This window comes from Scleropages formosus, chromosome 21, assembly GCF_900964775.1.
Source record: "Scleropages formosus chromosome 21, fSclFor1.1, whole genome shotgun sequence".
In the NCBI taxonomy this organism is placed as follows: domain Eukaryota; kingdom Metazoa; phylum Chordata; class Actinopteri; order Osteoglossiformes; family Osteoglossidae; genus Scleropages; species Scleropages formosus.
Genome location: NC_041826.1, coordinates 21273613 through 21299657, shown reverse-complemented (window position 1 = coordinate 21299657; position 26045 = coordinate 21273613). Strand labels below are relative to the sequence as shown.

General features: G+C 46.6%; 2 protein-coding genes across 5 annotated transcripts; one reads left to right on the top strand and one right to left on the bottom strand.

Moving 5' to 3' along the window:
* Positions 1-1289: 1289 nt before the first annotated feature.
* On the bottom strand, positions 1290-13487 carry mov10l1 (Mov10 like RNA helicase 1). The gene is made up of 27 exons (XM_018729816.2): positions 13365-13487; positions 11955-12050; positions 11503-11690; positions 11140-11296; positions 10791-10903; positions 10381-10568; positions 10148-10285; positions 9511-9891; positions 9148-9342; positions 8051-8165; positions 7025-7202; positions 6736-6806; positions 6479-6570; positions 6317-6375; positions 6098-6210; positions 5939-6014; positions 5673-5854; positions 4325-4471; positions 4096-4217; positions 3733-3832; positions 3215-3361; positions 2955-3128; positions 2605-2754; positions 2367-2474; positions 2139-2279; positions 1895-1986; positions 1290-1771 (listed from the first exon to the last, which is right to left on the bottom strand). Exons 2-27 carry the CDS (start codon positions 12046-12048, stop codon positions 1741-1743), a joined length of 3552 nt encoding a protein of 1183 aa, XP_018585332.1. The 5' UTR covers positions 12049-12050; positions 13365-13487; the 3' UTR covers positions 1290-1740.
* A 234-nt stretch (positions 13488-13721) lies between these two features.
* On the top strand, positions 13722-24970 carry LOC108920785 (NUAK family SNF1-like kinase 1). Of its 4 annotated transcripts, none has more exons than XM_018729828.2 (8): positions 13722-13859; positions 14329-14605; positions 18144-18264; positions 19573-19724; positions 20300-20365; positions 20486-20605; positions 21782-21914; positions 22052-24970. In XM_018729828.2, exons 2-8 carry the CDS (start codon positions 14336-14338, stop codon positions 23053-23055), a joined length of 1866 nt encoding a protein of 621 aa, XP_018585344.2. In that variant the 5' UTR covers positions 13722-13859; positions 14329-14335; the 3' UTR covers positions 23056-24970. The 4 variants fall into 4 exon arrangements, with proteins under 4 accessions (XP_018585344.2, XP_018585342.2, XP_018585343.2 ...); XM_018729826.2 differs by having other exon boundaries at positions 14326-14605; XM_018729827.2 differs by having other exon boundaries at positions 13722-13958; positions 14326-14605.
* Positions 24971-26045: the final 1075 nt, after the last annotated feature.

Below are 26045 nucleotides of genomic sequence, written 5' to 3'. Positions count from 1 at the left end.
CCACATACTGTACTTCTCAGCTCTTTGCACCGCGAGCAACGGCCTGTCAAAGAGCGCACTGCTCACATCTGGTGGCGAGAAGCGATATATTCAGTGACATAGTTCACTCAAAGATTCAGGCGCCACGCAAGCCTTTCACTATCACACACACAGGCCGAAGCCGCTTGTCCCCAGCAGGGTCACGGCAAACCGGAGGCTAACCTGGCAAACACAGGGTGCAGGACTGGAGGAGGAGGGGACACACCCAGGATGGGACAAAAGTCCATTGCAAGGCACCCCAAGCAGGGCTTGAACCCCAGACCCACCAGAGAAGGGAACCCAACCAAGCCCGCTGCGCCACCGCAGCCCCCTTCACTATGACAATAAGAAGCTAAATCCACGTAATTACACGCCAGTCTTCCTTACCAACATGACTGGGCTTTGAATTTAAAGACTACTTAAATTGATGTTAAAATAAATATTAGTCCTTTCATTTAAAAAAGTACCTTTACTCTTTCAAATAAAGCTGAAGAATCAGTGTTCATGGTACTAAAATGTAAAAAAAAATTATGCTATATAATATATATACCAGATATAACATTATATGCAATATAAATGAAACTGCTCCCAGGTACGTACAAGACTTGATCATCCGCTACACCCCACCCCGACTGCTACACTCCTCCACATCTGCCCGCATGGTGGTCCCATACAAGACAGGTAAAACACGGAGGTTCTCGGTTCTGGGTCTGTTGCTGTTGCATTGGAACGAGCTCCCCCTCTCACTCAGAACTGCTGAATCTCTGCCCACAGTTAAAAAGGGTCTTAAAACTCACCTCTTCCAGACTCATTTTACCCATCATCTAAGTTCATGTAAGGTGTGAATGTTCATGCTCTTTGCCTTTGAGATCATAACTTTTGAACAACAGATAAATTTTCACTCAGCTACTCGTGGAATGTAAATGTTTTTTTTTTAAAAAAAAGGAATGATTTGGAATTACATCAATAACTTGGATAAACCTTTATGCAGCTACTTATGTGATGTACAGCGTTTCATCAAGTGGAAAGTCAACTGTAGTTTAGAATCACACATCTGTATCTATGTCTCTTTCTCCAAACGTACACATTGTATTTCCTATGAGATGTACGTCGCTTTGGAGAAAAGCGTCTCCTAAATGAAAATGTAAATGCTGTCTAATTTGTTATGACGTGAGACATGATCCGTGTTCGCTTATTGTTCCACTATTACCTGTACTCCACATCAAATAAAAGCATGTGACCCAGCTGTGTTAAAAACACTTATGGTTTTACAGTTTTAATTTATTCAATTAAGAGCCTGATGAAATGTGATGCAACACAAGAGTCATGAGCAAAGACATAAAACAAACAGAGACAGAGGTACATCAAGGGTAGGACTGAGAAGCCCTGCTTGGATCTTGTGAAAAAGATTCCATTTTGGCAGATGTCACCGTTGGTGCTGCTTTATGCAAATGGAATCACGTTTCAAAGCGTTTACGCCAATAAGGTTTTATTCATTTGTACCGAACAGCTGACAGCAGCGCGCTTCCCTGAAAGGCCCTGGGTACTTTTTGTAGAAACCATGGAAATTCCAAAACATCCCATCAACTTTGGGTGAACAACTGGTGGCAGATGCAGCTAAACCTGAGTCTAGTGAACAGAACTTTGAGGTTATTACTATAGTAGTAGAGTGAATAGGTGATTGAGTCGAGGAGGAAGACATGAATCCATACGATGGTCCAGCTACTTTAAGTTCTCCTCATCCAGCAGAACCCTGAGAAGGAAGACATCGGGTATTTGTTCTCTCTCTCTCTCTCTCTCTCTCTCTCTCTCTCTCTCTCTCTCTCTCTCTCACACACACACACACACACACAGAGAGAGAGAAAAAAAGACAAACCTGCGAGCGGCTCTGATGGACGAGGGCAGATCGCAGCCCAGGAATGCCCCGTTCTCATAGCAGTACTGGAGCAGTGCACTGAAGCAGGGGTCCTAAACCGGGGAATATCCTATTTAGTCCATGTGTGTTGTGGAGTGTACGCCTTGTGTGTGTGTGTGTATATAAAATATACACACACACACACACACACACACACACACACACACACTCTCTCTCTCTCTCTCTCTCTCACACTCTCTCTTACCTTGACGAGCACATGTGGGTTTCCCACAACAATGAGCAAAGCTTTGGGCCTTGTTACGGCCACATTGAAGCGCCTGTGGTTGGACAGGAAGCCTAGAACGAACTGCGAGTCCTCATTCACAGCCACCTCATTGGAGCGAACCTGAGAAAAACGCAGGAAAACACAACGTTTGAGAGTTAATCTTCAAGACTGGTGACTGTAAAACAAGGGTGTTGGGGTACGAGTTACCGTGGAGAGGATGACAACAAGGGCCTCCTGGCCCTGGAATTCTTCCACGGAGCCCACCCTGATGTCCATCAGGCCAACCCTGTGCAACAGCAGCCGGATTTTCTCCACCTGAAGAGGAGGAGGAGGGTTGGGTTAGCAAGGTGAACCTATAAAGGATGGAGGACGAGGCTGTTGTGTATGCATTTCACTCTATCGTCCATGTCTTAATTTGCTTAAAGTTTCAAGGGTTGCAGCTTACCTGCTTTCTATAGGGGGTGATCACACCAATGTCTGTGGCTGCGATGGGTTTGTATAGCCTCTTGGCTAACTGACAGCAGTAGAGCATGACCTGCACTGCCTCCCCAGGGTTAAACCAGGAGGGGCTGCTGCCCTCTCTCATCTCAACGCCCTGAGTGAAAACATGGCAAATCACCATCGGTCGCTGTAGAAGTCAATGAGCGAAAGGACTCACGTCCAACATGAGGCTCGAACTAGGTCATCTACTCAATCTGAAGTCCAGCTCCCTGGCCACACCACCATGAGCTTCTCATAGCCAATATCTCCAAAGACCTCGAAGCTGCAAGGCCCAAAGCCCGAGGCCTCGCGTACCCGGATTCCATGGAAGATGACAGGAAAGCCTTTGGTGGGAAGGCGGTTCCAGTTGCAGAGGCAATCCACTACCGCACGCTCAGCACGCACACACAGCTCCCCGGCGTAGAAGAGCCGTGATGGTAGCGCCAGCAGCGCCTCGTGAGAACGGTAGTTATACACCAGCTTAGTCACCTGTAAAGGGGATTGGTACAAGAGGGAGAAACGGTAACAGTTCAGGTGACTGAACAGAGCATCTCTGTATCTGATGTGCTCCTCACCAGTAGGGGGTTGTAGCCCTGCTCGCCCCGTGAGTACAGAGTGCGGCTCATGAGCCTCTCCAGCAGCGACATGCCCAACCCATAGGTAGCCGCCAGCCGGGACTTAACCACAGGGCCCAGCTGCAGGGGATCACCGGCCAACACGATCTGAGAAGGGGCAACAAAGTGACTGGCAAGACCAGCAGGAAGAACAATGCAGTTGGTGCTATGACTTGGATGGTGAAAACTTTATAGAGCAAGGGGCTCTTAACATGAGCTTCAGGGGTGCCGTTAAGTACAGGCCTGCTTTGAAAATAAGAATCAAACTTTAAACTTTTAAAACATGACTGTGATATTCATTGTGAAGATAAATTAAGGTAATTAAGCATCAGTGCAATTTTTTCAGTGAAATTATTCAAATTATTCTTTTCTTTCTAGAAAAGGGAGTTTAATTTTATCAGGTTCTTAGAAGCACCCCTGGAATAGAAGAAGTTAAGAACCCTGTTATAGAGAGACGTAGAGATGGGGGCGCATCTGACCTGGCCATCCTTCTCAGACAGCAGCCCCAGGGGGATAAGGGCCTCTGGCTCGGTGGCCTGGCCGGCTTCATCTATAAACACGTGCGTGAAGTGGCCCACGCTGGCAGGTATACACACACACACACACACACACACACACACACACACACACACACACACACACACACACACACACACACCAAAAGAAGCTCATCACCAACAAGAAGTGCACAAGAATTATTACCTAAACAGGATGCTCTCAATCTTAAATGCACAAAGTTATGACTTTCTGCTCGTTCCAACAATCTACAGACCGTAAGGTTATAGGTTTAAGAAAGAAAGAAAAAGAAAAGTGTTGCACCCAACAAATGAGAATCCCCTCACCATATCCGAATCTGGTAGAACATTCCGGCACTGGAGCACGTGCTGACCACGATCCTGTGAAACAAGGCCTGTCGGATGTCCTCCCCTGCCTGAGAGTATTGTCTCACCACCTCTGGGATGGACTGGTGGGGGGGAGGAGAGGGGAGGAATTTGGAGACAGGAGGCTTGTCAGTTACAACACAAAACTCTGAGCATCAGGCACCAACTGAGCAAATACAAGTGGCAATACCTCCTCCGGCCTACAGGTGGCGTTGACCCGCACCAGGCTAGCGGCGTTCAAGAAGCCGCTGTCATGGAGACGTTCGCAGATGAGGTCGGCAGCGCTATTGGAGGGAGTACAGACCAGCACACGGCTACCTGGGAGGCGGTGGTACACCTGGGGGGGGGTCTCCGCGAATCAGTAAACCATTATAGCAAACGTGGTAAATGAGTTATAAATACTATAGAACAAGCGGAGCCTTCAACTTGCAAGGTGATTGCGATGACCACTCTCCTTCCTGCTGTCCAATAAGGTAAGCTAAAATATATGGTAAAACCCTGGGGACGGGCCATGGGTTAGTCCATCTTAACCAGTGAAGCTGCCCTGTCGAACCCGGGTAATAAATACTCCATCTGCTCCATACGCGCCAGGAACAAGAAATCAACTCTATACCTTTTACTTGCTTACTTGTACATTAAATAATGAGAAAACAGTACAGAGCTGGCCGTGGATCAGCTGAGCAGCCAACTGTCCGATTACTTTTGATCTCTAAATAAAAAAGGGGGGGGCACATGTAACAACTGCTGTAATTCCTACACCATTCTCTCAATTTACATGTAGATACCCTCAAAGTAAAGCTAAAAGTGAAGTTTTTTTTTTTTTTAAACTTTGTAAATCTCACATACCTCGGACACAGTTTTCCTATCCATGCAATGTATTAACGTGGTTTTCTTTCATGCTACATGTTACAGTCAATAAGTTCTTACACAGGCTGCTGCGTTTGGCTGCCGAACACCTTCGATACTTGACACCACAGCAGTGTCACACAGCAGCCATTCTTAGCCCCGCAGTGACTGTAACACACATTTTTACTGGTGTGTTTTTGCTAAGCCTGGTACTTCTATAAAACAAGTTTTACATGTTGAAAAAGAGATGGTGAATGAAGCATTATATCCTCAAATAAACATGTAACTTCCCAGCTTTTGGATAAGAAACGGTACGGTGGCACAGTGAGTAGCACTGCTATCTCACAGTGCCGGGGTGGTGTGCGAGGACATGGGTTCGATCCCCACTCAGTCTGTGTGGAGTTTGCATGTTCTCCCTGTGTCTGTGTAGGTTCCCCCTGGGTGCTCTGGTTTCCTCCCAAAGACATGCTGTTCAGCTTCACCCATAGTGTGTGTGTGTGTGTGTGCCACTGATGTATGGATGAGTGACCCAGTGTAAGTAGTGTATCTAGCAGTGTAAGTCACCACGGTGAATAAGGTGTGTGGGCTGATAACACTACAGAGAGTTCATTGGAAGTCACTTCGGAGAAAGGTCTGCTAATAAACCTAAGAGCAAATGGGCAAAACGGATAAAAGACCACAGTGGCACCGACCTGGAGTATGGCCTCAACGAGGGTGATAGTTTTGCCAGTGCCGGGCGGTCCAAACAAGATGTAAGGGGTGGGTCGGCATTCGCCTGCCAAAATTCGCTTCACAGCCTCCCGCTGAGCTGGATTCAACAGGGAGTTAAAGAAGCGGCCCGGCGCAGGGACCCCTTTGCACCGCGTGCTTTCGTCTGCAGCAGAGTTGCGATGAAACATTAACCACAGAAACCTGGGCCACAGGACCCTCTGAGCCCGCCTCCAAAGCGTTCCTTCACCTGTTTTCGTTTGCGTCGCTACAGACACCATGTTCACACACAGACTCAGGATATCCGCATCCTTCCCGGAACCGTTCTATTAACACCACGAAAAAAAGGGTTAATTGAGGTCATTCATTCATTTACCATGATACTACCGAATCTCTGCTGCCATCTCACCGTGCCTTCCTCCCGACTATCGTCTGGCATATTATCAACACCGGCGCCGTCGTCCGGACCCCACTTTCCGCTCCACTGAGGGGCTTGCAGAACCAGGGTGGTGGGGAAGAGTGCTGGCGGAAAGATGTCGGCACAAGCGCGGTACGATTCAAGTTGCCACACACGGGGGTCACGCGATGGGGTTAAGCGTTAAAGGAAACGGGCAGAATGGAAGCTCACCGTTTTCCCCAAAGTGGCGGATCTGCTCCAGGGCGCAGTGACATCGGCGCATGGTCAGCCTGGCAGCACACAGCCACAGCAAGGCATCATGGTTAGGAAGCGTACCTCCCAGCACACAATGCTGCGACCACAACTCGATACTTGCCGGGGGGCCACTGGTACCTGTTTAAGGTAAACTCCACATCGAGAGGCTCCCCCATATAGCAGCTGTGGAACTCGCTGTTCACTCGCAGACTCACATCCTCCTCGTAAACCTGAAGGTACAGAAACGGACAAGAAGTGGCACAGCCTCGCCCCCCACACTCATCCTCTGCTACAGGTCGCAGCCACTGTTATGGGTGTCTGACACAGCAAAGAAAAGGCGCTGCTTTCACTGGGAAGTGAACCTCGTGCTCAACCCTGGACGTGCTCTTCCTTACCTCTGTGACGTAGCCCACGTACTCCACCACGATCCCGCCACTCTGGGGCTTCTTCAGCAGAACCCGGTCACCTGAAACGGACGCGGACCGGTCACTGGAACCAGGTTACAGGCACCGAATGTCAGAACAGCATCACAATAGATGAGATGCCATATGACACTCTGCCACATCATAGCTCGTAAGGAGAAGAGTCACAGAACATCTTTGAATTAAGGAATCGAAAGAGCATGTGTGGGTCAGCGAAGGTCCATCGCGGAGGTGAGCGTCCACCAGCGAATCTAACACTCACCGATAATGAGCCTGGGCCGACCCTCTGCTAAGCCGGGCACTTCAAGGTGCAGATATGTTGCACCTTTCCTGAGGAAGACGCAGCTGAGTCTCAGCTCCTGCAGCTCCTTCTCGTCTTCCAGTTCCTCCAGCCAGAGGAGGGCGGAGAAGCGTGGTCGCATGGAGCTCAGGGACAGGGGCTGGTTGGGGACAGAGGATAATGCAGCAGTGGATGAACTGGGGGGAGGGGGGCTGGAAGCAGCTGGTAGTGCAGTAGTTCGAACTCCTGCCTTTGGACCTAAAGGTCGCAGGTTTGGGTCTCACCTACAGCTGTAGTACCCTCGAGTGAGATTCTTACCTTAAAATTAGAGTAAAATTACCCAGCTGTATAAATGGGTAAATAACTGAATGTAGATTAACATTGTAAGTGGTTTTGCAGAAAAGCATCAGCTTTTGAATAAACATATTTTAAGTGTAAATGTAACTAGACCTGGAACCAGAAGGCTGTTAACAAGACTAATTAAGGGATGGTTCAGGACCTTCAGGATAATCCAGATAAAACATACATTTATTTATTTAGCAGATGCTTTTCTTCAAAGCGACTTCCAATGAACTCTATGTAGTGTTATCAGCCCACACACCTTATTCACCGCGGTAACTTACACTGCTAGATACACTACTTACACTGGGTCACTCATCCATAGATCAGTGGAACACACACACACACACACACACACACACACACACACACACACACACACACACACACTCTCCCTGTCACTCACACACTATGGGTGAAGCTGAACAGCATGTCTTTGGACTGTGGGAGGAAACCAGAGCAACCCAGAGGAAACCCACAAACTCCACACAGACTGACCAGGGATCGAACCTACATCCTCTCACACCACCCAGGCACTGTGAGACTGCAGCACTACTCACTCTGCCACCGTGCCACCCTAACAGTTTCATTTTTTGTCCTCCCTCCAAGATTAGATCACCGAAGACTGACTACCAGTACTGGGCAGAACAGAATGAGTGTCCCACTCACCTCTGTGAGCTGAGGCTGTGCCAGCAGCACATCTCTCTGTGCCTCAACAGAATCCCGCAGGGCCTTGGGCACGGGGTAGTTTGCCAGGAAATTGGGCAAGTGTCTCTTCGAAAGCCTGGATGAAACACGAGAAGATGCTGTGGATCAACATGAAGCTCTTTAGACCACAAGGGGGGGCAGCAGCAAAGAGTGGCAAGGGGCCAGCGGTTTTGTGCGCCGGCAGCGATTGGGCGAATTGTCAAAAAACATTTGACTGGTGGCCTCAAAAGGAAAGTGCCGTCACATCCACCCCCGCGGCTGCACTCATAACTAAGGGTAAATGAGGCCATTAACTAAAATCAGCGAAATTCATAGTAATAGCTTATTGTCGAACCTGTGATAGCGGAATATTACTCTTACCATTGTGTACAGTAACTATATGCACCAACTTGTTCCACGGCATCCCCCCATTAGGTTAATTCCCCATTTTGAGAGGACAGAACTACCATCACTGCATTCATAAATAAACAAAGAGTGGGATGAAAATAGAAAGGAGGGGAAAAAAAAAAAAAAGACATTAAAATACCAAGGTATTTTAACCAATGGACACTTTAACTGTATGACAATGACAACACCCACCCATTTTAAATATCTGTAACAGAAATGACTACTTCTAGCTTGTCTTTCACCACTACATTTCCATCCATTCCTGATAAACGCTTGGCCAGCGCAAGGTCGGCGTATCTTTCACACACCAGCTGTCTCTCTCTCCCCCAAAACACCCGATACAAGCAGCAACAGCGCTGTACGGGACACTCACTGTGGGAGTAAAATGACCATGTAACAGCCAGAAAGGCACTTGTACTGAATAAAAAGCCTGTTGTATGAAAAAAGGATCTATTTTCATATGCTGCTGTTTTTTGATTGACAGGACCCTGCTATAGAGGGATTGAGGATATATCCAAGTGCCCCACCTGGGGTAAATTTTTTCCTGGTTAAAACTAGCTACTGCTCAACATCTACAGAAGCTGCGTACTCCACAAATCACTCCGTTTTCCCTACCTGCTCCACGTGTGTATGAAAAAATGGATCAAAGTGAAGTATAGCGAGCAGCTAACCGGGCAGGTGATGGACCAGGCAGCACTGTCACCACGCGTGTCTCCTGCCTCTTCGATAAAGGAGCGGCCACGCTATACGGTGCGTTGGCTTGCAGGAGTCCCTCCTCCTCACTGCGCACCGCCACCTCCAGGCATCTCCCAATGGTGAACTTGGGGAAGTGCAGAAGCAGCAGCTCAGTGCAACGGCCCAGGTTCCTAGGAAGCGTGAATCACAAGGTAGTCTTTTAGGTACCACACCTGGTACTGGGTTACAGGCAGGTCAAGGGCAGCCTGTGGGCTGAGAAATCATCCATCTCAACTTGAGATGGAGGCTGCATTGAGCAGAGGAGAGGCCGAGAGTCCAGGAGACCAGGTCCGACTCACCTGGCTCTGCACCCCACTGTAACAGACACCTTTTCCCCAGGGCTGATCTCCACCTCTCTATGGTGAACTCTTACGGAGGTCTCCTTATCAGGAGCAGCGCCATCAACCACATCCGCCTCAGAGATGCCATTCTCTGAAAGCGCAGGCAGCAGGGAAACGCCACGGAAGCCCATCATACTAGGAAGGTGTGTGTGTGTCACACTGTTATTTCTGGGAGAATGGAGCCCTTTATAGAGCAGGCGAGCGATGGCAGCTGGCTGAAGGACTTGTGCCTGAGGTGGTGGGACTGTACAGGCGAAGGTACCCAAGGTGAACTGCCCCTCCGCATCCCAGCCTGCTAGCTGACAGCGCTGAAGCCGCTGGGTCTCTGAACTCTGGTTTCTGGAGACAGAACCACACAACATTTACATTGATCTGACAAAGTGTTAATCCACTTACAATTATTTACCCATGTATACAACTGGGTTATTTTTACTGGAGCAATTTAGGGTAAGCACCTTGCTCAAGGGTACTACAGCTAGAAGTGAGATTTGAACCTGCAACCTTTGGGTCCAAAGGCACTAGCTCTAACCACAAAGCTACCAGCTGCCCAGCAACAACTTCATTTTGCGTGTGTGTTTTTGCCAGCATCACTCACTCAATCCAGACCAGCAGCTCGCAAGTGTCTCCTAGAGACAGAGCCCGACACTGGGCTTCGTAACTAACTACCAGCCCCCCCTTGTTCTCCAGCAGAGCCTGCAGGTCCATGTCAATCAGGTCCGGAACCGGGTTCAGGCTGCGAATCACAGAGAACAGAACATCAGCTCTGTTGCTTGACCGCTCCCATCGCCCAACTCACATGAGCACGAACCACACACGCTTCCCTGTCACCTGAGCTGTGTGGGAGCCATGCACAACGCCCTCCAGGAGTACAAGGACTGGCAACTCTCCAGCACCACCACACTGACCAGGTCGCCCGGCTGAGGCCGGTACTGGTCTGGCAGCAGCAGCGAATCCAAGGTGAAGAAGACGCTGTCCTCAACCGTACCTCTGCTGCCGCACATGCTGGACACCCGCACCTTGGGTCAAATGTCAAAGCTACAGTTAAAAGCAATGCCTTTGCCCGGGGGGGGGGGGAATCACGTAAAGCAACAGCTGTATTCCTTATATTATTAAACAGTCACAATGACCCATTTCTGAAGTATTATTTTTGGGTGAAAATAATACAATTAATTCAAATCCCTAATTTTCCAGTTCAAATTCAGAAAGGTAGGGGAGTGTCGAAGTGCCCGGCGACTGACGTGGTCCATCCGGCGGTACCGCAATGGTGAGACCGAGGAGGCCTGGCTGCTCCAGTTTCTTGGGTTGATGAAGTACTGGGCCTGGACCCAGTCTCCCTTCATGGGTACAAAACCTGAGCGAGAAGAGAACTAACAGGTTTGCACATCGGCACGTATGACGGCATCAAACACTTGCTGTCCGCAGAAAAGGGCTTCCAAAATTCAATTTTTTTTTCTGTGCGCTGTCGTAAAGTGGTCAGTGTGTCCAGCGTGTGTACTCAGCTGGAGCAGCACAGAGGAAAGCCCATCGGCTCAGACACGCGTGCGGACATAAGACTGACCTCTGGTTCGGCCCTCAGCCCCTGGGTACCTTGGCACAGAGCCTGACGGGAGAAGAACGTGGTCTGGTTAATGAATCCACCATCCTGACCACACGATGTAATGGTGCCGACGAGAGGTTTCGGCCCACTGCTCTCTGGCTTGGGGCCCTTGACGTCGTCATCCCAAGTAGCAGTCATCCTCTCTACCTAAAGGGTGAGCAGAAAACGGGTCATACGTTGAGCACACACCCCATACGCACACACTGCTGAGTTTGACACCCCACGTATTTCAAGACATTTCTACAACAAGGTTACCGCAGACACAGGGCAACATTTTATATGGTAAATTACCTGCAGTGGGACTCACGGCAAACACACACCAAGCACATCAGTCCTCAAGGAGCCACTCTCACCCTTATTGCCCTCCAGCCGTCGTGACTGCCCCCTCGCACGGCAATGGCTCTGACAGCATCCCCGACATGCAGAGGGTAGCCGCCGAGGACCTCCTCCGAGGTGAAACACACAGCATCGTCAATCAGGCCGTAGTCCTGGCACAGGCACGTCACCACGCCGCCGGACACGTGACGGATCTCCTTTTCAGCTGAGACACACGGGAAGGGATGTAAGGAAGTGCGACAGGTGGTGCCGCCAAGGACTGAAACAAACTACGGCTTTGTGTGCAAGTTCTACGTAGTTACGTGTCCGCTACCCTTCCGGTGGGGCGGCGGTGATGTCACGCTAAGCTGAAGTGTGGCAGGTCACATCTGTGCGTATGTGACAAAGGCATCGGAAGTGCACCGATGGCGAAAGGAAGAAGGAAATGCTGGAAATATGGATTTACACAAACGGCGGAAAAGGGACACACCCGGCACATAAGACTGAGCGTCCGCTTCATCCTCGGCCGTCCTCCACAGGGGGGACAGGAGCTTGGCGATAATGCCATGCATGGCGTGGATCATGTCTGCAGGGGACATTCGTACATCACCACAAGCAGGACGGAAAATGACAACACTGGTGCTGCTCGGTGACTAATAACAGGACACTCATTTGACACCTTGATAGAACCGAACACAGAAAAGCAAACAATCAGAAAGCACTTTGATGGTATTCGGCCTTTACTGTCACCACTGACTCTGATACTTGTAACCAATTCTAAGTGAAACGGCAGCCGCGCATGCGCTGTACGACGGCACGGGGCACAGGGCACGAGGCGCACTTCCACCACCGTTACATGGCGAGGCGCGCGCGCTACGTCTTCGCCTGAGCGAAAACTTCCTCTGTTTCTGTTCGGTTCTCTAGTTCCTCCTAACCATCCGGTGCATTTCTGGATGTTTTAAAAACACGACTTAAGATTCTCAGGGATTCTCGAGCCTTACAACACAGCGGCCGGAGGCCGCGCGGCGAAAATTGCACCGCGCGCGTTTCCTTACGGTCTCGGAGGAAAATTCAGAGTTTTCCAACGTTTCAGTCAGTGTTGCTGGATGTTTTTTAACAATAATTCTAATTGACAATTTACATTCGTGGGAAAGTCGCAGCTCCTTTTCCTCGCGCCTTAGCTGTTGAAACTACCGAGCCGCTTCGTACTCGCGGCTATTTCAGTCACGTGACCGACGACGTATAAATTGTCTAATTGATCCGCCGCGCTTCCTGTAGACACGGGGTGGCGGTGCACGCGGAGTCGAGTCTGTTGTTACATGCACACAACCGCTATAACTTTGTGTTGCTGGCTAATGCTTGTATTCCCACGAAAAGACACTTTTTCCTGAAATTCTGTTTCCTTCATTCTGACATGTTGTTATACTTCGCCATGTCCTCAAGTGGGCGCTGCCAGCCATTTTCGAGAGGTTACTTTCTCTATGTGGAAATGCCGATCCGAATTTAGCAGACATTAATTTATGAATGAAATCTTAGGATCCGAAAATATTCTCTAACGACAATGTTAAGTAATCACAATAATTAATTTTCATCATGCACACATATGAATCGTAGAACAGTTGGTTTGTTTTTTCTTCCTGAAGTTTCCATTACTAACGTTCTGTGCATTAAATTTTAACAAAGAGAATGAAACCTGATCCTGTCACGCGCTGGGGAGGTACGTGCACGAGCTCCCGTCCCCGTGGGAAGGCGCTATGGTCGTTTGAAAACGAGTGGACGGAGTTTCCTTTGTTAATAATAGTCTTTTAAGCGTTCAGGTGGTTAGAACGTAACAGTAGCGTGGTGTGGACTCTTCCTATTATCATTTATTTATTATCCTCTCCTTAAATGCTGCCATTACATGAGGAAACTGGCAATATTCGATAACCGCACGGTGGCGCAGCAGGTTGCCCTGATGCCTCACAGCCCCTTGGTGTTGCGGTCGAATCAGGCTCAGTCTGTGTAGCGTTTGCATGTTCTCCAGCTCGCGTGGGTTTCTGCTAGGTGCTCTGGTTTCCACCCACAGTCCAAGGGTAATAAGTCCTAGCGTCACCCGCAGTAAGCGCTGAGTGGCGGGGAACTGGATGCGTGAAATAAAGAGGTTTGGCGCTCCAGACTCCGCCCCCTGTCCGCGAGACAGCGGCCGGTAACCCCGCCTCGTGCGCTCAACAGCTCGCGTGTCTCATTCATCGCTCCCAGTACCGTACGGAGAGTGAGGACGGAGGTGCTCGCGTCGATGGAGCCACGCGAGGAGCGCTCGCTCCGCAAACTGCTTGCTTCTGACGTGGACGCGGAGCGCGCGTGCGCGATTGACAGAACACCTGTGCAGACTTTGACAGAGTTCTGGGAGAAGATGGTAAAACAGCCACGGACAGTGACATTTTATTGTTAAATTCCTCGCGTAGACGGTATTTAGGGCACCGCGGAGTCCATATGAACTGCAGACGCGAGTATAGTAAGTGGAAAACGCAAGTGACAGGACGACCTACTTATAAAATCAGCTGTAGCGATTCCTGTACCGCAACTCATTGGACGAAAGCGTTGATGAGACACACAAACCCCTGACGAGGCGTTTTTGAAATTCTCACGAGCGCTTCATCTTTTCAGTGTATAAATAAAATACTTAACGTACGTTATGTTACCACACAGCGCTTTGCGAGTGGCGGTTTTCTCTTTTCTCGGTGTGATGCTGTTAACACGGTGAAGTTTAAAGTTTACACACACACACACACAGCAGTATAAAACCAGAAGTGAACGGTGCTTTCACGTCCGAAGAATTTCCCACAGAGCACTTATTTTCTTTATATATTTATTACCGATAGCAGTGTTCGTATGTCGGATTCTGAACGGCATAAGGCGGTAGCTGAAGGCGTCCGCGGCGAGATGGAGGCCGTTGGTCGCCGCGCGCCCCGCTGCTTCCCGGGCTCCGCCACGCTCTGCGGACCGGAAGCGCCTCGAGATGCCGACGGCCGAACGACCTCCGCAGTGAAGAAGCACCACCACAAGCACAACCTGAAACACCGCTACGAGCTGCTGGAGACCCTGGGCAAGGGCACGTACGGAAAGGTGAAGAGGGCCGTGGAGAGACGCACCGGGAGGGAGGTGAGACGAGGACACGTTTCCGAAACCTGCAGTGGTCCTCAGTTGGGGGATTTGGGGTGGAGTGCGGACAGCAGGTATTGCCCTAACAGTCTGAAGGTTCTTGGTTTGAATCCCGCCTTGTCTCACTGTTTTTCCCTTGATCAAGAAGTTGATACAGTATGAACACCCTGAAAATGGGTAAATTTATTGTATCATTTTGTAACTTAGCGAGAAGTAGTCTTGGACAAACTTAGGCATTAGATAAGTATTAAGAATGTCACTGAAATTCAGCCTGATGCTTAAGATAATCATTCATCAGTTGTTTGTTCTATCAGGTGTGGCTGCGAGGGTAGCGTATTGTGGTGACAATTTGTAGCTTCATAGTTAGGAATCCTCTATTTGCCATGGAGCTCCCATTTCCACACCCTTTTTTCTATGTTTCCACCCTGAAATGCATTTTGATACCATATACTTAAGATAAGTGCTGTTCCCCTGATGTAGGGTGTGTTACATTTCAGCTGGTTGTTTTCTGAGGTCTGTGGTTTTTGAATAATATTTAAACTCTGGGATTCTTACTGTTGTGTAGCTACTCTCTTTTTTGAATGAGATTTGCAGTTACGTACCAATTTATGCAGTAACAGTATGGTACTCTTTCAGGAGCAACTGATTATAAGCATCACCTACAGCTATAGTACACTTACATTTCATCATTTAGTTGATGCTTTTCTCTGAAGCAATTTACAGTGTTAAGGTACTTACAATTATTTACTGATTTATGCAGCTGGATAATTTTACTGGCACAATTTAGAGTAAGTACCTTTCTCTAGGGTACTACAGCTGGAGGTTGGATTCAAACCGGTGACCTTTGGGTCTGAAGAAAGCAGCTGTAACCGCTACGCTACCAGCTGTCCTTTGAGCAAGGTACTTATACCTCAGTATAAACACCAAATCTTACCAATAGTTCAGTGTCAGCTGAATGAATGAATGAAAAGTACTTTGCTGAGGGGTAATATGTAAGCAATGGGTTTTGAACCAGCAAACTTCAAATTACTAAGCAGCAGCTCTAATCACAATGCTATCCACAGCTCCATGACTTTTACAGTGTTTGTGTGTAGATGTTTGCTGAATTTTCTGTTCATCTGTGTACTGTAGTCCAGATCCCTGCCCCAAATCCAATACAGTGTAGAGCCTTCAGTAGTTGGATTTGTGGCCTATTTGGCACATTAACCTTGTACAAACATTTTCTTTGTTTGTCTCATCTGGGGCTGGTAAGATCTTTTGTCTTACAGACTTAATTCACATCTTCAGCATAGCTTGCATTGGTCTATTGAGTTGAGAAGCTGGTAAGGTGTTCCTGTGTACGTAGTTAGCAGTTCAGGTGTCCTGTTGCAACAGAATAGTTTCCCTCCTGGGATTTGAAACCTAGAGAAATCTTCTCTGCCCCACCCTAACAAAGAGACATATACACACATCTATAGACAGGTTTTATTGTTATACATTGGGAATTCTTAAACTGGAGGCCATGCATCCCTTGAGGGTCTGTTAAAGTATAAGCTTTCTAGAGGTATATAAATTTATGTTCATCCATAGTGTGTGAGTGACTGAGAGTGTTTTCCACTGATGTATGGGTGAGTGACCCGGTGTAAGTAGTGTATTTAGCAGTGTAAGTTGCCTTGGTGAATAAGGTGTGTGGGCTGATAACACTACACAGAATTCATTGGAAGTTGCTTTAGACAAAAGCTTCTGCTAAATAAATTTAAGTTTAAAATAAAACTATGTTTTGCATATTGCCTGTGACTTAATTTCATACATGAAAGTAATACATTTTCAGAGCAGTAAGTTGAGGGAAATGTTTAATTTTTTCAATGGACATTTTTCTAGGAAGGTGTTCTTAGCTTTCATGCTATTCTTGAAGAAGCCTGTGGTCTAGATAATGTCAAGAATATCTGTTATAGACTAACATACTAGCACTGAGGCTCACTCCTTTACAGACGACCATTTTTATCCTCAGAAGGTTATGTGCTAGTCATCATAGGGTAAGAAGGGTAGACTGGTTTGTAATCTCACTGTGAGGATAGCTGCTGCTGCTTTGGCAGTTTTAATTTAGGGCAGAAATGAGAAGAGCAGAATCAAGGAGACTGCAGTCTCGCCAGGGATTTGGAGAAAGTGGCAGAGAGAAAGGGGGAGAGACATCCTCAGTGAGGACTGTGTGTGTGTGTGTGTGTGTGTGTGTGTGTGTGTGTATACTTTTTTTTTTCTTTCCTGAGTTAATTTTAGCTAGTTTCTGTGGTACATTTTCAGGTATATGCAGGATTCAAATTTATCAGTTTAAATGTGTACTTTTGGTTAATGGCATATGAAATGTATTGAGATTGCAGTATCAGACTAAAGGCTTAATCACATAAAAGAGCATCTAAACATTGGGCAATAGGCAGGGCACACATGGTATGGGGAAGAGGGTGTTTGGGAATGAAACTTTGTACAAATGCAAATTTTCTACATGTATGAGATTAGCACTATGGATGTAGTTCTGTAATTAGTTGATACTTTTGTGAAAACCAGCTTTTAGTGTCTGACCCATTTATAGTGGGATATTTTACTGGAAGCAATTCAGCGGAAGTACTTTAACGGTATTGCAGTAGGATGTGGTGTTTGAAACAGTCCATGTCCTTAACAGCAGCACTACCTGCCTCCCAGGAGTAAACAGGGAGTCCATTAGCAAAGACTTTGAATGTTGGCCATTTGAATTGCACGTCCATCTTCTTGTTTCTTAATACAGGACAGACAGGGAAGTATCAAATTACCTTGAGTTTGACCCACATAATTAGATTATTCACTAACAGTAAAGTCACAAAACTGAATTGAAGGCTTTAATGATGACACCTTTTCTGGTTCATTTTGTAACTTGTGAAGTAATGGAAAGTAGAGAAAGAGCCTTCTAAAGAACAACTAACGTTCAGTCAGCTGCTTGCCTGAAAAGGGCTTCTGTTTGGCATTTGTATTCTTTATTCTATGTAATCAAGTCCACTTGACTTGAAGTATTCTGGCTGAGTCTCTTTTTATGGATGCACATAGTAATTACCCTGGCTCTGGTGCAACATGTGGTATTCATTGCCATGACTAAAGAAAATGCATCCTCCAGTGTGCTGGCTGACCACTGCAGTGGTGAACCTCTCAAACCTCCAAATCATAAGAGGAGTCTGAAAGGGAACATATTCTTCCATAAAAGGTGAAAGATGAGGGGGTTCATGAGTCTTAGGAACCCTGGGTTGCAGTCGTACATACGTTGTCAGCTCCACCCCAAGGATCTACACTGAGGGATTGCAACAGTAAAAGCCATGAGAGGCAATATAGTAACTCGGAGACAAATGTGAGTGACTGTAGAATGAAGATAATGAAATGTCATGTGCATGGTGCTCCCACACAGACATTGTGTGGCTTTTGACTCTTGTCTGTCTTGCCTTAGTGGTCTAGTGGGTATGTTGCTTATGTGATTGTAAGGTGGTTTTTTTTAAAAAAAAAAAAAAAAAGTATTTTTTTTCCCTTCACATTTTGCCAGGTGGCTATTAAATCCATTCGCAAAGACAAGATAGAGGATGAGCAGGACATGGTGCACATCCGCCGAGAGATTGAGATCCAGTCCTCTCTGCGACACCCTCACATTATTGCAATCTATGAAGGTAAGTCAATGTCAGTAGCTACTTCAACACAAAGGGAGATTTACCCCGCACCCATCTGCCTACAGCTACGCCTCACTGCAGTCTCATGTGATTGTATGCTGAGGAGAGCTGTGGTTGACGCCTATCCTTGCAAAGAGGTCTTTGGGGACCTCTTTCTCTGCCCTTATTGCTCCTTCTCTGGTTTCCTCCAGTTCAGGATTCCTCGAGAAGCCTCATGGTTTCTCTGGGAAGTACTCCACCCAAATGCCATGGAAATGTGTGCAGTGTGGAATATGTTTCTGGCAACACTCATATTTGCAGCTAAATGTTTTTTTTCCACCAAAGTTGAAACATGAATGGAATTTTCCTCCTTTTCTGCATCAATCAGCACATCACAAAAACTAGTCTGGCAGGCTGTCACTAACTCATAATCCAGTTACAAACGTTATGTTTGTTCAAGGATTCCTGCAGTTTTAGTGGAAACTTGTGGATAGAATGAATGGAATGTATTGCATTTCAGCACATATCAATTCTACTGCAACAGTATTTGAAACATCAGAGATTGTGTTGTTCTACAGCAGAACGGATGAGTGGACAGAGGATAAAAGGGTGAGAAATATAGCCCCCTTAGCTGGAAAGCTACAACCCAAATAGTAGCGCTGCCAACTCATGCTTTTCACTCCATGCACAAGCAGCATCCCCAGTCATTCAAGCTGTTGACCCCACAAAGATGGGGCCAAAGGACAATAGAGCACTAGCCAAGCTCTGCTGAGTAGTGAGATTTGATATTTGAGGGCAGCCTCTTGAGTAGAGCAGAGGAGGAATGCCAGTCTTCTATAAAATGGGTTGTGTAATCAAGATCACATCCCAACAGGAGTTTAAATTAGAGACTGTAAGTCACAGAAAGAGGGTTGCTGCAGGGATCCCAGGACCAAGGCAAGTGTTGATACCTTTGTGTTTCTTTAGGAAGTGTCCAAGCCAGGTATTGTCATCTTCAGGTGTCACCCGAGCTGCAGCTGGCATTATATCCTGCCATGGGCCTCGGTGAAAATTCCTAGTACTTGCATGTCTCCACAACAGCTGACTGCAAGGATGTGCACAGCACAAATAAGAAGTGGTGTTTCATTTCTGGTGTCTCCTGTCTGAAGCTGCTGACTTGGAGCCATCAGAAGATTATTGACCGACAAATAACGTCAGCCGCATTGCTACCGCTTGCGTAACTGGACGCAGAACTGAGCTTTGTGGTTTATCTCCTTGAGTGGTCACGGAAACAGCCTTTCTGCTTGACTCCTTTCATCTTCAGTCCTGTTGTCTCCTTGCCATTCACAGTGTTTGAGAACCGTGACAAGATAGTGATTGTGATGGAGTATGCCAGCAAGGGTGAACTTTATGACTACCTGAGTGAGTGCCGCAGGTTGAGTGAGAGCGAGATCCGCCACTTCTTCCGGCAAATTGTTTCTGCAGTTCATCACTGTCACAAGGTAAGGGGCCCAGTGGCCATTGTGCAACAGAACTGCCCAGCTAGATTAGTCCTACTAAATCCTGAGTATCCTCTTCTGGAGAGAAACACAGACCCATTGGTATGGCATCCTGGTTTAGTCACCATCTGTTTCCACAAATTGGAAAAAAGATATTGATATCATAGTCCTTTCTGTTAACTGTTAAGCAGGGTTCTGATGTGAGTTAAAGTAGCTAAGCTATGAATTGAGGAAACTAATTGTGGGGTTGACTGACATGCCTCACCATTTGCTGTAAGCTCTCTTAGAGTTACTAACACCACAGTTGATTCTGGTATTTGGTGAGGATGAGCTGTGGAAATGCATCTCTCCCTGACAGAAGTGACAGAAGAAAGCCTTTAAATGTCATGTGGATAAAGATAAACCATGGCTAGTGACATCATAAGATGTAACAGCAATGAATTTATGAGCTACTGATTGTAACCGTATTGAACTCTCTTTTCTGTGAGGTTAAATTTAAATTTCACAAGTCGTTTTGTGTGATCAAGTTCTTGAGGACTTGATGAACCTTCACTTCACACTTGTGTTACCATTTGCAGAATGGGATTGTGCACAGGGATTTAAAACTGGAAAATGTGTTACTGGATGAGAATTTCAATATTAAGGTAAGGGGGCCTATGGGCTCTGTACTCTTTTTGTGTCCAGCTGATTTAAAAAAAAAAAAAAAAAAAAACATGTCAATGGGACAGGAGAAGGACTCACCTCCCCGTTGCTCCATTCCATAGATTGCAGACTTTGGGCTATCTAACCTGTATCACAGAGACAAGCTCTTGCAGACCTACTGCGGCAGCCCATTGTATGCCTCACCAGAGATCATCAATGGGAGGCCCTACCATGGCCCAGAGGTACTGCATTACATTTATATTATAGTCTGCTTTTCATCAAAGCAACTTACAGTTCAGTAAATAAAAGTACATTTCACAAGAGCCAAAGAACTTTAGATGGAGATACTCAGTTGTCACAACACAATTAGTATGTCTGATGCAACCATTTTTGCATATGCTTGTTACATAAGTAGATGACAATAGAACTGAGTCTGAGGAAAAAATACGGAAGTGTATATGATAGATACTGTGATGTGAATTTATGGAGCTGCTTGAAGATGAGAACTGGGTCCGAAAGTGATTAATTTTTAAGATGTTAGCGGTTCTGAGGGAGAAATGGAGCTCAAGTCACCACATCGGAGCCTACACTGAGAACCTACATGCTTTCAGTTTTGGAGCTTTTGTCAGTGGGCCCACCAAGTGACCAATGAGAGAGGAGTGTAGTACTTATTCTGAGGTATAGGAAGTGATCAGGCCTTGTAGATGTCAGGGTGCAGGTTCTCTGACAACCTGTAACTTGATACAAGCAGCCACAGTAAGTAAAGGAGAGAGACAAAAGGAGAAGCATAGGAATTCTTTGGCGGGTCACACACAGCATTGTGGATCAGCTGGTATGGCTTGATGGCAGAGGTTGGAAGGCCAAACAGGAGAGAGAGCTGCAGTTAGGAGTTAGAAAATCCTGTAAATGTTGTTCAGGATTTATCTTCATGGTCTGGTTATGTGCTGGGAGAAGCAGAAACTTGAGTCAGTTATTGCTCCCAAGCTGACACTTGACTCGTATCGATATACCTGCAGCGGTGACTCTCCAGTGTGGTGTAATGCATGTATTTTTCTAATTAGACAAAGAAACAAAGGAAATGCACTAAAACCCAGTCTGGATGACATGCAACTACCACATTCTAGTAGGAAGTTAAGACAAAAACGTATGTAGTTTTACATGCAGTTTACGCACATGTAACACGTGCCAGATTTTAAGAGTAGTAAAAGCACAATGTTCATTGAAACTTAAACAAATGCAGTGTAGAGAACTACAATTCTCGAGCACTGGTCATGGCCAGTAGTGGACATCACAACTTGACCTCTGGTCCATATTATATAGTGACCACAGTTTATTCAGCAGCGTGCAGTGTGCTGTGATGTGTGTGCTGTTTAGAGGCCACTACATGACTTACAGTGATCTGGGGGACATGTTTTCAGGTAGACAGTTGGGCACTGGGCGTGCTGCTCTACACCCTTGTTTACGGAACCATGCCTTTTGATGGAGGCAATCACAGGCACTTAGTCCGCCAGATCAGCAGCGGAGAGTATCGAGAGCCAGCCCACTCCTCAGGTACCCTGCCGTATCACATGACACACACACACACTACTTTTAAATCTGTAGGTGTCAGTCTTGTATTCAGTTCTGCGATACCTCCCTAATGTACATTATAGTTATTAAAGAGTGGCTGTTTCTGTTGCTAACCCTAGATGCTCGTGGTCTGATCCGCTGGATGTTGATGGTCAATCCTGAGAGGCGGGCCACAGTGGAGGACATTGCCAACCACTGGTGGGTCAACTGGGGGTGGAGGAGCAGCGTGTGTGACTGTGGGGCCCAGTCTAATGCCAGCTCTCCCCTGTTGGCGCGCTTACTCCACTGGCAGAACCACAATGAACCCCACTCCTCAACCTACCAGCGGCACAGGAAGCCAAGGAAAGAAAATGAAAGGGCAGGGTCTTGTCACTGGAGGGAGGATGGACCAGGACTCAAGAGACCTAAGGGTATATTGAAGACCAAGGTGGAGGCAATGCAACATTGCCTGAGCAAGGAGGAAACAGAACTGAGGGAGACGGTTCATTCCCAGGAAGGCAATTTAGCCTCTGATCCTGACCAGAATTTCAAAGAGAATGATGGGAATCGGGAGGAGCTGTCTTTGGCAGAAAGCTCAGCTGCCAAAATGGTGTCCCCTTCCCCGAAGAAGGGTATTCTGAAGAACAGTCAACAACGTGAGTCGGGGTATTACTCCTCCCCTGAGCACAGCGAGTCCTCTGAACTCCCAGAGGACTCTGCAGTGCTCTCCCCTACTCGTTTGCTGCAGAAAAGAACAGCGGGCAAGAGGGGTATTCTGAAGCGCAATGGACGGTACGCCACAGATCGCATTGTGTTGTCGTCGAGTGTGTCTGGTGATTCTGGCCTCTCCCGGAGCCAGAGTCGGCCCTCTAGTGTCTCATCTGGCCCAATAGACACCTTTTGCTATACTGACAGTGGGCTGGTTCCCCAGCTACACCTCAGGAGCTCTCTGTCGGCTGAGAACCTCCTCCCACTTGTCGGCCTTCGGGGTTTGCAAGCTGTGCCATCCTGCCCTCAGGGTGAGCAGAGTCACGGGGTCCATGTTTCCTCTGCAGATGACAGCAGCTTTTCCCTGCTGGGTGACATGGACGACGTGACTCAGGTGTACAAACAGGCCTTGGACATCAGCAGCTGCTTGACTTAAAGATGTGTGCATCGGTTTCTATGCCACTGACGACCAGTGTGTTGCTGGGATATACTGCGAGGGAGGTATTCTAACCATTTTTTGTGACAATCATTAGGCTGTTTAATTGTAAAGGACAGTGTATGAGCGTTTACATGTTCTCATATTTGAGTGGATATTTTTTGGTTACTCTGATCTCTGCCCACAGTCCAAAGGCATGTGTTTCAGGTGGATTGGTGACTATAAAATTGCCCATACTATGGAAGTGTGTGGGTAAAGGGGTGTGTGTGGTTGTTCTGTGATGAGCTGGTGTCCCATCAGCTCTGAATTGGACAAGCAGTTATTTGCAGTGAGTGAAGATAATGTATGAAACTCTCCTTTGTGTTCAGAGTCCCCTGTAAGAAGTGCCTTTTGAATTCACATCTGTTTCCTACTCTCAACTCTGTTTTGAGAAAAATATACAAGATGTTGAATGTTAGGAAAATGTAAGGTTTGAGAGAATGAGAAATTGCTTGGAATGGACAATCACAGTAGAGTGTTACCCTTCAGGCTAAAGAAATCTGAAGAGCTCAGGTCGTGCAGTAGGCGAACGAAATGTATGGGTGAAGTAATGAGACTGACAGCAGCAAGAAGAAAACAAGAATAGAGTGTAGAAAGTGTTTATTCAGGGTCCAAAGCAAAAGCAGAGAAGGACACCATTCTAAATAGTTTTTTTTTAATAACATCGCCACCAGGTAAAGTATCAAATGTGTACAGTACTCATGTTTTTGCCACTTGTGTATATAAATGAGCAACAGACAAAATGGTGACAGAACGTCAAAGGTCAGTGGTCTGCAGCTTGTTTCCACTTCCCTGGCACACAGATGGACACTTGAGGCAAGTGTGAAGTGGCCTCTCTACACCACATGTAAAACCTGGGAATAAACAAAGCAGATATATGCTGTGGAAAGCACATGTGGGAATAAGGCATGAAATCGCACTTCTGTTCACTTTCTGTAACATTTTAAATGCCACACGAAAGTTCACAAAGAGAATGCGTTATGTTGAATATTTAATCATGATTCTATGGATGTAAGGAAGCGGTATTCTTCATCACGATCCATTTTGTGAAAGGATTGTATTTTCAACTGGGTTTACAGTGATCAAGTTATACTATGTTAGTATTTAATTCTGGTTTTATTGTATTGTCTAAAATATGGTGTTATGTTTGTTATTGCAGAAACTTCCAACACTGTGTGCAACACATGAAAACAACTGTTGTATTTAGTGGTCATTGGCCTAATACAGCTATCAATATACCATAATTGCTATATTTCTTATTACTTAAAATTGTTTATTAGCCACAGCATACCACTGGAACTTACACTGGTGTACTTGTAGTGGTTACTAAGGTCAGGTATAACAAAGTCACTTATGGGCATATAACTGCTGAAAGAGGTGACTTTAAGGTTATCATTGCTTTTTGGCAGACTGGAAATAACACATTTACTGAAAATAAGTCTAATAATGGTAACATTTGACTGGATACTGTTATGTCAAACAGTATGTATTAAGCATTTTTGTTATGGCTATATTGGAATGCTTTTACTGTAGCTGCTGATACTTTTTATGGTTATCATTTTGGTACTGGGTTTGTAAGCCATGACTGTTTTGTGGTTTCTCTTTAGTGCCTTTGTCTTCATTTCAATTGTGTTTGATACTAATAGTGATAATCGTTGCTTTTTCCCCGCAATGTCTGTATTTATTTTATGGGGAGTCGAAATGCCATACTTAATTTTGGGCGAGCTGCACTGGGAACTGGCTATGCCACTGAAAATGACAGCGTTAGGTCCCATGTTCTCACCAGAAGGGTGGTGTTTCCACCAATAAATGAAATATTCCTGAACAGCTGAACATCTCCTGGTTTCAGTTTTCTGATCAAGGACCTTCTACAGGGGAGAGGATGGTTTGGTCTGGGGTTTATAGATCCTTAAACGGATTTCAGAGGAATAAATAACCCAACTATGGTGAAATGTGGAGGAAAAATTGAAGACAAATGTGAAGAAACTGCCTAATTTCTCTGGAAATGGAGAGAGGTGGAAAAAATGGTATAAAGTGATATAGCAGAGATTGCATAGTTTGTACAGTATAATGAGCTAAAGGGCCTGAGAGGTGGAGGGAACTGTTTTCAGCTAAAACAGAGTACAGTAAGTGTTTTCGGGTGAGTCTGGCTATTCTGTGGCAAGTGGTGGGAAGGAGTCAAAGGCAGAGGGCAAAAATGGGGTGCAGTCTGGAAATCACTACACACTCCTGTTGCCTTGTGTGTCTCATCACTGATGTAGCCCTGGTGGCCTGTAGGTCACATGGCTGTTGTGGCTGCTAGCGCCTGCTTCTAGGGCTTCTCCAAGAGAAAGGTTCAACCAGAAAGTCCTGTGCCACACTTGGTTGTTCCTAGAAGGTGATGCTTTTTTTTTTTTTTTAAAAAAAACCCCCCTAAGACTAAGAATTCACTGTTCCCTTGTAAAAAGACAATGTACACCATGACAGAATTGTCACTGGGCACATGGGCATTTTACAAAACTGGAAAAAGGAAACGGTGACTGTTTAACGGCGATTGGCCGAGCAAAGTTTTCCAAACCCCGCCGAGTGGCAAAGTATTTCGGCACAGCGTCAAAGCAAGATCTTCCAAAGAGAAGTGACCTCTCTGCAGCGTGTAGAAATGCAAGGAATTCATTAGTGATCGTTACTCTCAGCCAAGTGGGGCGGAACCAGTGAGGCTGAAATGATGTGTGGGGAGAGGAAGCCGCAAAGACTGACGGTCGTAGACCTACTGAGTTCGCGCTCCCGGCTGCATGCGAAGGCCTTTGGGGACAAATCTGGCGACGGCCCAGAGACCTGCGGCATCGGGCTCCGGGATCCTCTCCCAGCCACACTATTTAGGAAGTTTTATTGATGCTTCATTTCCCACCCACTTGTTCAGCAGAATCGGAGTGAAACCAAGCAAATATGTCTCTCAACCAGCCTGTTTTCTT

Excerpts from the sequence above, each read along its gene's own strand:
- LOC108920785 (XM_018729828.2), top strand. The coding sequence starts at position 14,336 with ATGTCGGATTCTGAACGGCATAAGGCGGTAGCTGAAGGCGTCCGCGGC. Across the intron at positions 18,265-19,572 it reads CATTATTGCAATCTATGAAG|TGTTTGAGAACCGTGACAAG; the intron begins GTAAGTCAATGT and ends TGCCATTCACAG. Across the intron at positions 19,725-20,299 it reads CAGTTCATCACTGTCACAAG|AATGGGATTGTGCACAGGGA; the intron begins GTAAGGGGCCCA and ends TACCATTTGCAG.
- mov10l1 (XM_018729816.2), bottom strand. The coding sequence starts at position 12,048 with ATGATCCACGCCATGCATGGCATTATCGCCAAGCTCCTGTCCCCCCTG. Across the intron at positions 10,904-11,139 it reads CCGTCAGGCTCTGTGCCAAG|GTTTTGTACCCATGAAGGGA; the intron begins GTACCCAGGGGC and ends CTTCTCGCTCAG. Across the intron at positions 4,218-4,324 it reads CCACCTGTAGGCCGGAGGAG|TCCATCCCAGAGGTGGTGAG; the intron begins GTATTGCCACTT and ends CCCCCCCACCAG.